The 13736-nt window shown below is 37.2% G+C and overlaps 1 protein-coding gene across 2 annotated transcripts; it reads right to left on the bottom strand.

The window, feature by feature from the left end:
- Positions 1-3379: 3379 nt before the first annotated feature.
- LOC144630223 (dynein regulatory complex subunit 5-like) lies at positions 3380-13658 on the bottom strand. Of its 2 annotated transcripts, XR_013566483.1 has the most exons (15): positions 13555-13658; positions 11653-11726; positions 11462-11526; positions 11011-11089; positions 10789-10916; positions 10099-10142; positions 9504-9613; positions 9088-9189; positions 8419-8494; positions 7610-7727; positions 6359-6542; positions 5736-5853; positions 5002-5061; positions 3932-4197; positions 3380-3897 (listed from the first exon to the last, which is right to left on the bottom strand). XR_013566483.1 is itself a non-coding variant. In XM_078488554.1 (14 exons), exons 1-14 carry the CDS (start codon positions 13585-13587, stop codon positions 4039-4041), a joined length of 1350 nt encoding a protein of 449 aa, XP_078344680.1. In that variant the 5' UTR covers positions 13588-13658; the 3' UTR covers positions 3380-4038. The 2 variants fall into 2 exon arrangements, 1 of the variants encoding a protein (XP_078344680.1); XM_078488554.1 differs by having other exon boundaries at positions 3380-4197.
- Between the last annotated feature and the right edge of the window lie 78 nt (positions 13659-13736).

The following is a 13736-nucleotide window of genomic DNA, read 5'->3' as shown; positions in this document are numbered from 1 at the left end:
TTAAAACAAATTTTTAAAAGGAAATCTACATTTTCGTTGCACATAAGGGACTTCAACGGGCAAAAGATATTTCATTATCACAGATGTAAATATTTAGCAAAGTTACAAATGGTCGTTCAAGACTGCACGGCTGTATTTCATTATACAGCTGAACGTCTAAACAGTTAATCCAATTGAAGGAATGTCCGCTTTTTAATATAAACGTTATTTTTTTGCCAAAAAGTGACGCTTATAATATGCATGAATGGTCAGGATACAAAATACATAAAATACCGAAATAAATTACTTCTGTCAAGAATCAGTGGAGCGGGAAGTCTTTTTCCGCTTTGAATTGAATACTTTAAAGTTTCCATGACAAAAGTTTTTTTTTAAACTTGCATTAATTCAGTGGTAAAGGGAATTTCATTTCTGATCTTGGTCAAAAAAGTTTATTTTATTTTGATGCTGGAAATAAATATGAATGATACTGACTTCGTGCTTTATTTGTTTTACGAATGTCTGAATGTCTGTTAAGGGCGTGCATTTAATCAACAAATGCTATAATATATTGTACTTACAACTGCCTTTGTATTAACTGAACGGATCTCTAGCTCTTTTAAAAAGAACTAACTGTATCAGCAAGAGAGTAAAATTTCAAAGAAACAATCTCAAAACCCTCATTTTTTTTTTATTTTTTTTTTTATCATGTTGCAAGTACTTACAACATTAAACATACAACATTACGATGATTACAAAATATAGATCACTATAAACTTTACAAAAGGAGCTACTTTACAGTACAGCTTAGAAAGTGTGGAAAAATAGTTACAAAAATTACTCTACTTTATGAAGTCAATACTATTAACATTACAACACTTTCGAAACACTTGGGCTAACATTACAACACTTAGGCTAACAATGCAAAAAGAAATAACAAATAACATTGCCTATAATTGTTACCAGAAAGAAAAATGAACGATGTAGCGAGATACAAAAACAAAAGGAAACTAAATGTTTTGTAAAAAATTCCATTTCTTGTTATAGTTATCGTATTTACCGGATTTGATAGCAATATGTTTTTCTAACGATAGTTTGTCGCGAACGAGGGATATGTACTCGTTAAACTGAACTTTATTTTTTTGGCCGGTGTTAAGGTATAAAAAGTATTTTCCTAATATAATAAGATGGTTTAGGGCTAAACAACCACGAGGAGAGTCCAATATACCATATAAGACATCTAAGTTCGAAAGATGGACTCCTTTTCTACTATGAATATTGTACCAATCTTGAAAATCTACCCAGAAAGTTTTTGCTTGAGTGCACTCTATAAAAAGGTGCCAGATGGTATGGATTTCGGTAGGGCAAAAAGGACAAGTTGGGGAGTCAACTTTCTTCATCTTATGTAATAAGCTATTCGTAGGTAGGATGCGATGGATGATCTTGTACTGGAACATCATCATTTTAGTTTCTTTTGTAAACACAGATTGTTCTTTTCTACCCCATATTCAATAAGTTTCCTTTCTGCTGTGGGGGGAGATAACTTTTCTAGGGATAACAGTTTTTCATAGAGAGTTTTACAACTCAACGATTCGCTTATTGAATCAAGGGGTTTAATGGGTAGTTGGTTGTTAGAGTCTAAAAGCTTTTTCCACGAGCGAGGGAAAGCAGAAATGATGCTGTAATACTGTAGAAAATTAAACTTAGTCTTGAATTTTTCGCAAAGAGAATTAAAAGATAGAAAGCGATTTTTTTCTGTGTTAAGCAAGTCTGATATGTGCGTGACTCCAGCCTGATGCCAATGTGGAAAATAAATCGATTTTTTATTAACAATCAGAAACCTGTTGTTCCAGATTTTCAACTGTTTTTTATTGGTTGTCACGCAAGCGGTTCTTTGATGGCGAAGCGTTGCGTGACCACTGCAAGGGGAAAACATGGCGGAACTCAGTGGGGTGGGGGGGGGGGAAGGCATAGAGAGGTTCAAAGTTCATAAAACAAGACGAGGGTTAGCCAAGCCCCTGGCCATTTTTACCACTTGTCATTCTTCGTGCTGCTCACCAACTAACCTAACGCCTGGAACAGACTATAAAATAAAACCGCAATAAGAGTACACTCTTTTTATTTTATAAGAATATTGTTTATTTTTCTTCCGATTTTAGGCTGAAAATATTCTTATGAACATTCTTTTTTAGCATGTAATGGGGTATCAATTACAAGTGTAGGTTGTGTCCAGAACTGTATCGTGTTACACTGTGCACATGTACCATTGCTTTTCGTTGCAGCCAGCAAGATCAAGATGTTGCGTCAGACGACACTTGGCCGTTTTGGCTTTAAACAAAGCATTCCTCACAGAGATACAGTGACGGAAATGAAAATACCTGATTTTTTTTTCAACTTAAAACATATTTAATTGTATTGTATTTATAAATTTTCAACTCAAAACTATATTCTTTTCAAAATCTCAGCCTCGGGTTTATTCTTAAAATATTCTTAAAAATTCGCAAATTTCAGCCTCGATATTCTTATAAACTAGATTCTTATAAAATGAAAAGGAACACATGGATACCATGATCTCATACACTGAGGCTCAATTACCAGCCGCTGCTCGACAAATGAGCCTGCACTCCTCCCGGGGAAGAACAAAGACCGGACTCATGAGATCGGCGGAAGTCGAGCCTGCCGCGCCACTAGCACTGTCCGAGTTTTGTCTGCTCCCTCATCTGAGAGGAGGCTGGAGACGAACTCGCTTCGTGTGGAAGATGTCTAGCACACAGCCAAGTGTCCCACCCCTTCAGAGTAGAACTGCACAAAGCCAGAAAAAAAGGGCAAGGGGAATGAAAATCGCAGGTTTCCAGTTATTGTGACAGGTTTGCCTGTCAGCTCCATTTGTACTAACGCTAGAATAAGACGTGAGTCAGGTAGTGTGGGCGAATACCACGTGGGTGTCAAGTCACGTCAGCAGTGTTTCTATCACTGTTGCTATATACAAAACAATAACAAAGCTAATCTGAAGTTCTCGTGCAGTCTTCCATGTTGTTACTTAAATCGTTTCTTTGTGTCAAAAAATTCATTATGACAACATCGAGTATGCTAAATAAGACTGTAAACTTTAGTTGTGACTGGGTTAGTGCAGTGAAGGAAAAAAAAACTTTCAAACATGCAATAAAGGCCTTTGTTATGGAGGGCGCATCTTTGAAAATGGCCATTATATTTTTGGTTTATTTCTACATCTTTGGTGTCATTTTATCTTAGAAAACTAATATTTTGAGGTTTCTTCCAATTAATTTATACTATTGTACATCTGAAAAATTGCTTGAAGTAACGTGACGACTCCACGCTATGAAACACACAAAAAGTCGAAAGAAACGTTTTACATCACGTACATCTCAGTAAATATTAGCAGTTACGTGATAAAATTCCTTTATTTACAATTGAGATCTTGGCTGCAAGAGGGCCACATCAATATAACAACACAATCTATACAGGTATTTACACGGGCTTTTTCCCGAAATAACTGTTAAAGTGTTAAATTTAAACATGAACACATCGGACACAAAATATACATGCGATCGACGGCTTTGTGCGTCAAAATGCTCGCGAAATAAATATCTAAAACCATCATCAGCACATCATGTGATATAAACCACTTACAGACTTGTAAGTGGTATTAACCGTCAACAGTAAATTTATGCCATTAAGGAATGACCTATATTTAAACCCTTGTAAACGGAAAAATATAAAACAACGACTTGGTCGGTTGTATGAAGGGATAATGTGGTCAAATTGTCAAAGTTCAACGCAACATTTCACGGAAAAGGGCTAGGTAACCTAGATAAAACCAATATCATTCAAGCAGAACTATAAAGTGTGGAAAACAGGGGGATAATATTAAACAGCTTTTTAAAAAAGGAAGCCAAAAAACTCAAGTCAAGAGTATTTAGAACTTAATTTAAACTCAAATTACAATGTCACTGGTATAAACATGTCACACTCTTTTTAGAGTCTTTGCTTTTCTTCTGCGAGGAAGTGGACGAATTGTTCATATTTACAAAAGGTAGTCTTCTAGCTTGCTTGCCCGTGTCTGTACTGTTCTTCTCTGTTTCTTTTCAAAAGTTGGTTTATACAATATTCGTTTTCTTGTCCGACTTCCGTAAGCCTCAAATCCATGGCTCGTATCGTTGTGTTTTCATTCATTCCTTCTTGTAACGACTTCCCACCGTCCTAACAAATAGAAAAAAAAAGTCAGAGTGAAAACGGGATTCTGGATTTCGCGATGTTGTAAGCGCCTCTCCCCAGGTCTCGCTAGCGCCGCGCAAGATTCAAGATGGCGGCACGTTTCAACAAGGGTACAGACAAACACTGGCGAAAATTGTCTGATTGGTGGACGCGGAACCACGTGACACCGTTCATCGGGAGGCGCGCGCAGGGTGGGTAGCAGCTCTCGCAATGAATGAATGGCTCGCTACCCTTCGAGCGAACAATAGAACAAACAACAGGAACAATGCCCCTAGGCCCAAAACAATAGGAACTGCTACGCTAGAGGACCAGTAGAATTACCGTCGCTTGCATCTAAGCGTGAACACGAGCCGCCGAAACATGATCTAATTGGGTATCGAACATGGCATGTTTTGTCATGAAACATTGAAGTTTAGCAGACCGTAACGACAACTTTCACGCTCAAAATGCTCACCATAAACACTGAGAACAGGCGAAACTTTGCACCAGAAGTGATTCAAGTAAACCTGCAAATGTATATCGACACAGATCAGGATCAATTTGTCGAAGGAAGTCTTGATATCCAATCTTTTCGCCATTTCGACTGTTTCGAAACCGGAATGTGTTGAAGTTTCGGCGCGAAAGTTGCCGTTACGGTCTGCTAAACTTCAAACGTTTGATGACCAATCATGCCACGTTTGATACCCAATTAGATCATGTTTCGGCAGCACGTGTTCACGCTTAGATGCAAGCGACGGTATAAGCTTACGAGAGATGTTGAAAGAAACCAAAAGAAAATAAATAACTTACCGGTCCGATTGTGTTGCATGATAAGTTAACATCCACCAGGGTCTTGTTTGACACTAAAACCTGTTGAAGTAATGGATAAATTAATCCAGACAGTTACATAAAAAAACAATAATACTGTTTTAATTTTTACAGCTTGACCTTCATGTCCATAAGAAGATTCATAACTAATAGCGTTGTGTTGCGATACGTAGAATTAGCTTACCAACTAAAGACAGCAACAGATTTTTTTTCGTTTTATTTCGATCGTTTTTTGAAATCCTGGATTTTTATGGCTTTCCAGGAAGTAGAAAGTCCTAAACGTTGGCACTCTTTTTGTTTGTTTGTTCTAACAGATACTGGGACCTGAATTTAAGCCAATTTACGATTCGAGTGAACTGACTTAAACCCCATTCACACCAGCAGAACATTTTTAGTTAAACCAGGTTTAACGAAATGAAAATTAGCAACAGTAACCAGAAAGACTGAATTTTACATAGGGTTCAAGTAAGCTGTAACTTGTGTTTCCATTGTCAGCAATAAATTTGAAGTCAACAAATTAACATCAGTCAGTAACATCATTTAAAAGACAATTTTAAACCGTGATTAGCTTAACAGGCGTGTTTTAGCTTTGGTGAGAATGGGGTATTAGTTTAGCCTGTTCCAGGCTTTTTTTAGACCTGTAAAATCTGGGCAAGTCCTGGATAAGTCCAAGGCAATTATCTCTAAAAGAGAGTATGACAGAACGTTTTCAAGACCTGTGACAGAATAGCAGCCGTGGGTTCACCGAGATCGTTACTGCCGAGATGAACTTGTGTTAAAGTGTTGTTCTTAAACAGTGCGCGACATATTGTTTGACCTCCATCGTCTCCGAGTCTGTGAGAAAGAAATACACATAGCAGTCAGTCAGTCATTCTCCAACCTCATTCCAGAAACTAAGGTTGCTATTCTCATAAACGACCAGCGCTAGTTACGACTTGCCTAGTTCCTCTACTACCCTTTTTTTTCGGACCTTCACAGTACGTGTGACGTCACTACTCGTTTCGGGGCGAACGGGGCTTTTTTCGTTCGTACCACATGACCCTAAACCATTGATCTATAAGAAAATAAAGTTCTAGGAACTAGGCAAAGTTACGACGACTCTTTCGAATGGCTAATTCCTTCTACGAGACACACCTGTAGGCAGTCATGGTAGTTGTATTTAGCGTTGCCAAGTCTCACGCATGTTTTGCTGAATACAACTACCATAACTCCCTGCAGGCGCGTTTCATAGAGGAATTTGGCCATTGCCGAGGTGGTCGCTCACGAGAGCTTTGACTGAGAAAATCACTTCATGATAATCATTGTTCACTAATTGTGCCTGCTATTAGTCGGTATTTACCTGTTTAGTCTGAGGTTAATACACGTTAGGGTGGTGTTTTTGCCCAATGAGTGTCCAATAGCGGCAGCACCGTTTGATCGTATCTTATTATCACACAGGTTTAGCGAGGTGAGATTACATCGCCCATTCAATAATTTGCCAACAGCTCTTGCCCCACTGTCGCCGATCTTGTTGTGTGAGAGATCTGAAACAGTGAAGATGACATTCATTTTCAAATGGGATCTTTAGCATAGAAAACGGTTTGTACGAGAATCGGAAGTTCGTATAGTGTGATCGGCCGAGTGGATGTAGTTCTGAGAAGTACCACTGTTCGGCCGTGTTGGTCACTGACGTTTCGTTTAAACAACATACAGAAATAGGAAAACTGACAGATGGTAAAAGTTCAAAAAAAGCAATAGAATGTAAAAAATGCTAAAACTATGAGTTTTAGCATTCACTATGAGCTTTAGGCTAGGTTACGGTATACTAGGTAATTCTATATATTTCGGTTAATTAAGAGCTGTAAACTTTAAATTGGCAGAACAAAAGTCATTTATTGGCAAATCACGGCCACATATAACAATTAAGGGTGATTTTTGAGCATTGTAAATGGCACTTTCATACAAGTTGAGATAAACTTGAAAAAAGTCGGGCCGACGATTTTCAAGTTTACCCCAATGCAATCCGTTTTAAAGCAGCTACGTCACGGAGAACGCACTAGGTTTTTTCAAGTTTGTCGATTGTAATCCATCTGCATCTTTGTCAGTTAAAACCATCCTTGGTTATTTTCGCGTTTTCATTACTCCTCTACCAATGTTTTTGTATATCAGAAGACTATTATTTTGAGGTTTTCTTCAATTTGGAAGTCACAGACAGGGTGTTCATTATGCATCGGAGATCGGAGAATTCTCCTTCTACTATGTAGAATTCTCCGGCTTAATTTCAAAGGCCTGTAACTATTTTTTTTTATAAAAATGCGGAACCTTTAAAAATCATTCTCTGGTTACTTTACACTATTCTCCTGCTATTACAATTCTTAATGAAAACCCTGCACAGAAAAATGGCTTTTTGGCCTTTCTGCGTTTCTTTCGTTCTACAGTTTTAAGCCGTTATTGTGATATTTCATTTAATTCTATGACCAGTTGATCAGTGCTGAAATTGCCTAAAATTGCGTGACATAGCCCCTTTATAGTAAATCGCACGCTCAGAGAATTCTAGCCGAATTCTATTAACCAGGAATGGCTTGGAACATCTAAAGGATTATTTACTTACCTAAAGTAGTGAGAGATGGATGATCCAATATGTGACTAATTAAAACTCTGACTTTCTCGTCATCCACACCACTCCTGTGAAGGTGGAATACTTTTAAGGTGTGGCATGCCTTGACGGCCTGAGAGAGGAAGCAAGAGTTTGTCATTACTCTAATGACCCACGCACAGGGGACCCTTCATGCAGTCATGGCTAAATTTCTGCTTAGGGATGTGTCTGATTTTGGAAGAAGTTGAGGTGTCTTACAGAAAGTTCTACGAGGGGGATGAATAGGTTTGTGGCCTTTGAAAGCACATGGATTGTGGACTTTTGCAATTGTGGATTTCAAAAATATGGCCAATTGCAGTTCAGGTGAGATTTTTGGCCCAAATTCTGAACTCTGTCTGTCTTAAAGTTCAGATAATGGATCTGATTTGCTTGGCCTTGGTCGGTATGTTGCGTTTTGTCCACTTTTTTGTGGACGAGTCTCATGCAACTATCGACCTTGTTACAGTCTGGCATTATAAACAAGCAAGGATGGGTTCTGGCACCAAAAGTCAGTGGAAATTTTCCACAATGTTCTCAACAATAGACGTAATGCAGATCCAGATTAAAATGAAACAAGTGGACTGTGGATCTCCGATGTATTGGGCCAAAAAATAGCATGGACAGTCTGATTGACTGTCTGGCAGCTAGCAGAATGATTGATGAATGTAGAGAAGGATGGATTGACAGGCAGATAGATAAGGAAAGAACAAACCAATGAATAAAGTAAAGAAGGATTCTTGTTAAACTGGTTATTTTACAAAAAACTGCAGTTCCAAATCACTCACCTTAGCCAGTAGAAGACAATCTCTGGCTGTAAATTGAAATAAATTCCACTCAAAGTTCATCCCACAATCACGGACCCTGTCAGGAGAAAAAATTATATTTATAAGTCTAAAATAATGCACATGTAATGCGATTCCATGAGATACGATCTTTTTAGTAGGTGAGACAATGTAATCACATGATGCGAGCAGTGAGGCTTTAAGAATAAGGTAGGAATATGTGCTTTCTAATTTGCTTTTCTATCTTGTGAAAGACTGCCTGTTTACAATAATTTTATTACTTATTAATAAAGACCTTTACAGTCTACATGTACATGTATGAGTAAAAACTATAGATAGTAGGACTACAACCGGCCTAAAAAGATTTAGAAATCTGATGAAAATGAAAATTTTAAGGACTTTCTAATGCAAAATTTTCAGATCAGATGGAATCTGTCAGATCAAAATAAATGTTGTAGGTTCACTTTAGGGATGCTTATGCTGAAAAAGCAAGGAGAAAAACTGAGGCCATGCTTAAACTCAGGGGTGCATCCATGTCTCGCCCCAGCTTTCGTGCAACCATTTTATTCCTCTTGCTTTCTCCCATCCAGTTTCTTGCTCTACAAACTAATGGAAAGGAGCGACTTTTCTTAGACCATGAAACCCAGTACACACAGGTCTGTAGTCCCTCACCCATAAGTCAAGTGTAGTTCTTCCAGATGAACTAGTGCTGGAGTAATAAGTCCAAAGTCAAAATGGTCAATGTTTGGGCCATCCTGTCCTGCATCGCTGCCACTAAAACAACAAATGGATAACAACTCATTGAATGGCTACTTGCATTTGTGTAGGAAGCTTAATGGTTTATGATATCCCACCACATTTGTGGCATTACTTTTATAAGAAACTAGCAATTGACTAGAAAAAAATCACCATCAGAATAAATTGATGTTACTCCTTATTACCCTAAATTCACACAAAGCTGCCCAACGACAAAATGTTTATCTTTGGACTTGAATGAAGTTAGATTTCATGTACATTTATTTAACAAATAAAAGAGATTCATTTCATGCATGCTTTCAAACTAATAAAAAAAGGTTTTGTTTACTTACGCATCAGAAGCATCATCATCTTTGATCAAAGCTTCTTTCACAGGTGGTAAAAGCTGTCTAATATTGAGTCCTCTCACATATGGAGCTGACAGTTTCAAGGTTTCATTCAACTGTCCAAGAAACATACTTATTTTAATAAAAATTAATACTGCTCCTTACTCTCATAGAATGACCCTAGTAGGTGTTTTTGCATGTGTTCATGATCATGAGGCTATTAACATGTTCATGATCGTGCCCTTATATTACATCTCTCACCTACTTGTAAATGAGTCTCATTAAGTGGGCTTGTGTGTCTGAATAAGGCAAATGAGAGTTCTACATCCATGGATTTTAACTCTCTCAAATACATGTAATTAGCATTTACACCAATAGGAGTACTACATCTAGTTTTCCCTAAAACTGGTCAATGCCGATTTATTCTCCAGTAATTGGCTAGGAAGAGGCACACCAGCAACAAATTAGAGTGAAGTACAGTACCTTGCCATACCCCTCCCCATTTAAAAACATTATCTGTCTAAATAAAATGTGATAATTAAATTACTGTACTTGGTTTTTACACTTATGATATTTTTATCTAAGATTTTTTCAAACTTACCAGAGATGGATCTGTGGTTTCTGGCACAAAGTTTTCAATAATACCTGAAGGCCAGATGGAAAGCAGAACAACATGCATAAAACTTTGTGTTACAAAAAAGAACTCAAAATCAAAAACACTCAAAAGGACTGAAAATTACAGTTAAACAACAAGCAAAATCCCTCATCGTGTGGGAAAAAACAATTATCACTATACATTGTACATGATTGTACATAAAATGTACACATGACTGAGATTGATACTGTCTAGTGGAGGGGGACAGGTGGGTGGAAGCCGAGGAGAAAAAGGGGGGGGGGGGAGAAGGGAGGGTGGGAAGCAGGATTCCTAAGGTGGCGGGAACCAGGAGAAAACGAGTAAAATTTCGCATCATTTTGTTATATTATTTCGCACTAGATATGAGAGGAGAGAACGGCTATAGAAAGGGGAGGTAGGTGGGAGTAAAAAATACAGTACGCGGGAGTAAAAGGTATGAGAGGCAGGAGGTCAGATCCCCCTGTCTCCCTCCACTGTCTACTCAAGGTTTAAGTTTGATTAGTTTGATAAATGAACTTACATTTTTCACATTAGTTTAGACTGTGGTTGATTATCAAAATTAACTCAAACTCAACCTGGATGAATTTTGTTGTTTGACTGAGTTTGATTACTAAAAATATGATTGCTTAAGTGTGGAAAACATACAAACATACAAACCTTCTAAATTTCTTTCAAAGTACATTCTTTTCCAGCTATTCCCGTGCCCATTGATATCACACACTTCCCATCTCGCTTTACAGCACCTTTTCCAGTAACCTTCATCAGAAACTAGATTAGCTGTAACTCTGACAAAAAATAAGGAGAATAATCAACTTTTATGTAGATCTATCAGTAAAAATTAAAAATTATTCCACATTTTTTTTAACAATTTGCACTTACTTCATGGCAATTTCAGTAGACAAGGCTTCAAGCACTTTAGACTTGTGTTTGGGAAGGAGGTCATCGAGAATTGGGTTGTCTGTGAAAAAAAAATAAACATTACATAGTCCTGAAGCTATTGAATGTCCAATGAGTGACTGTTGTTTACAGTTCTAATTACACATTTTAATAATGTATCTGTTATCTGAGTTGCCAACAAAATGAAGTTCTGTTTGTGCAGTCCTTGTCTGATGTTTTGCAACATTTTTAAAAAATTCATTTATACATTGTGGTTCAATTTTTCTCTTGAAACAATCTGGTATTTTCTTTTCTCTAACATTCACATTTTATTTATCACATATAATATAATTATTATTACCATGCACCAGTCAGAACAAAGAAAAATATTATATTGTACCAAGGGTAAAAAAAGAATAAAAATTGAAGATCGAAGACAACACAAATTTCTTACCTTGAAAGTTTCCAACAATGTGTTTTACACAGAGTTCTGTAAGTAGTGGAACAGTTGCAAGACTCCTAGAATAAAAATAAACAAAAAAAGTGATTGAAGAACTTGTTTTTTTCAAAATGACAACAGCTATATAAGGCTTTTTCTTAGCATTAGGGTTTAAAATGAATAAATTAAAGAACTTTATAACCAACCAGTCTGGATCTTCAGCGATAATCCTTCTCATTTGTCTTGGATCAGCAGCTGGGTTATCCTTTGTTGCAAAAATCTGACGAGCACAAGTAATATAAATAGATTAATAGATTTTGTTAGTTCTCAATAACTGGAATAACAGTCTGGAAACTGTCTAATTCTGGTTCTAAAAGTGTACATTGAACACTTGAAGGGGAGGGAGGGGTGAAGGGATAATTACAGTTAAAAGAGTTGATGTCCCAGTATTGATGTTACAGTATATGTTTTAATATTTACATGTACTGTTAAAACAGTGCATGTAAATATAATAAAGGACACTAGTTAGACACATCTGGCATAATGGGGGGAGGGGGTCACTGCTCAGTGAATTGGCTTGGCAAACAACTATTACCCCCTAAAGCGAATGGTCTTTTTTCGTAAATTAAAAAATATAAACCTGATATCCATATATGATACACCATTTAAAAGTTCTTGATCAGAACATTTCATAAAACCTTTTGAACAAATGAGAAGGAGGTTACAGTTTTGAAAGAAATGGGTTGAAACGTTAAAAAGAAAAAGATTTAAAAAATTGTTTCTCTCCGTATATAGTAGGTATACCCCTAAACTATAGCTTATTGTGCAGCTCTCAGTTTACTGGTTAATTACAGTAATGTTGCATGCCACTTATGTGTCAGGCAAAAAAGTTGCAAAAGTTATAGGGTGGTCAATCACGTCACAAATAGGGGGAGGTACAATTTTATGCTTTCAACATTCAGATCTTTTGAAGACAAGTGTGGTGTCAAAAATTCAAATAAATTGGACAAATATTGACCAAGTTATGGTACTATGTGCCAATTGGCACTCTTTGGGGTTAAAGGGTTAATTGACTTTTTAAGCCTCACTTCTCAAGGCACTATGAGCTACACAGCAACAACAAGCCAAGGCGAAGAAGAGTATTGGCAGGTCAAAAAGCTAGTTGAGCTGTGCTACAAGCTGCAATTCAACCTACGCCACAAAACAGGTTAGAACTAAACATGAATCTACAAATTATTAATTTTTCAAACTTCTTTTATTTTATGGAGTGGGGGTGGGGGATATCTGTGTTGCATGTAAGTCTAAATGCCACAATTTGTCAAGTTGTTGTTTCATCATTTTCCCATTGCTCTCTATTGCTTCTGTTGAAAATTAGCAACATTCTGAAAGCTATTTATAAGCATATTATTATTTTGACATAACATCATAATTTCTTGCAAGACTTTTCTTTCAATGCAATGTTAGGATCATTCTGATTTATATCAACACCCCCCTCTGCTTAAAGTCATTTCTGAGGGGGTAGCTCTGTCAGCACGGGGTGGGGGCAACCCTCCAAGTTTATTTTTTTCCTTAGTGGCCATTTGGCCACCAACTGCTCAAGTTTGGTCGCCAGTGAAAAATTTTAGATTCTAAATTAAGCTTACGCTTTAAATCCTTCTTCTCAATTAAGGTCGCCAATCTGGCGACTTCAGTTCCAATTTAGTCGCCAGCTCCAAAATTTTAGTCGCCATGGCGACTAAAATGGTCTTAACTTGGAGGGTTGGGGGGGAGTGGATATAACATGGAATGGGCCTCAGTACTACATGTATGGTTTTGTACCAAGTACATGTATTTGGAAGTGTTTTATACTAAGTTACACTAGTTACATAAAGATTTTTTGACGATACGAACAACGAACCTTGATCATGATTGCCTATACATTGGCTATTAATTTACGGTTTCTCTTCTTTATATAGAGGATTTGCAAGATCTTTGCAAGATATTTTATGCTCTCTGCTCATTTCAATCACAAAATCAACCACATCAAAACGAGAATGGCAAATCCTGGCTTACAGATACCCATAAACACACAAAAAGACTCTAAAATTATTAAAGTCAATAAATATTACCGGAGATGGGACTTTCCTGCCTGCTACCTCCATTTTCGAGCTCGTAATTTTAACAAAATGGCTGCTAAGTTCTTGTTGCTATGGCGGTCGAAGCAATTGCTAACCGGCTCAACTGAGGTCAGCAGATTCAACGTGGTAAATAGTGCATGCGTGAAATGTGGGCTAGTCTGGGCCCAGTCCTT

This window comes from Oculina patagonica, chromosome 11 (assembly GCF_052425735.1).
Source record: "Oculina patagonica isolate OP01 chromosome 11, crgOcupat, whole genome shotgun sequence".
Lineage (NCBI taxonomy): Eukaryota > Metazoa > Cnidaria > Anthozoa > Scleractinia > Oculinidae > Oculina > Oculina patagonica.
The sequence above is the reverse complement of the archived record's forward strand: the minus strand, read 5'-3'. Positions and strand labels throughout refer to the sequence as shown.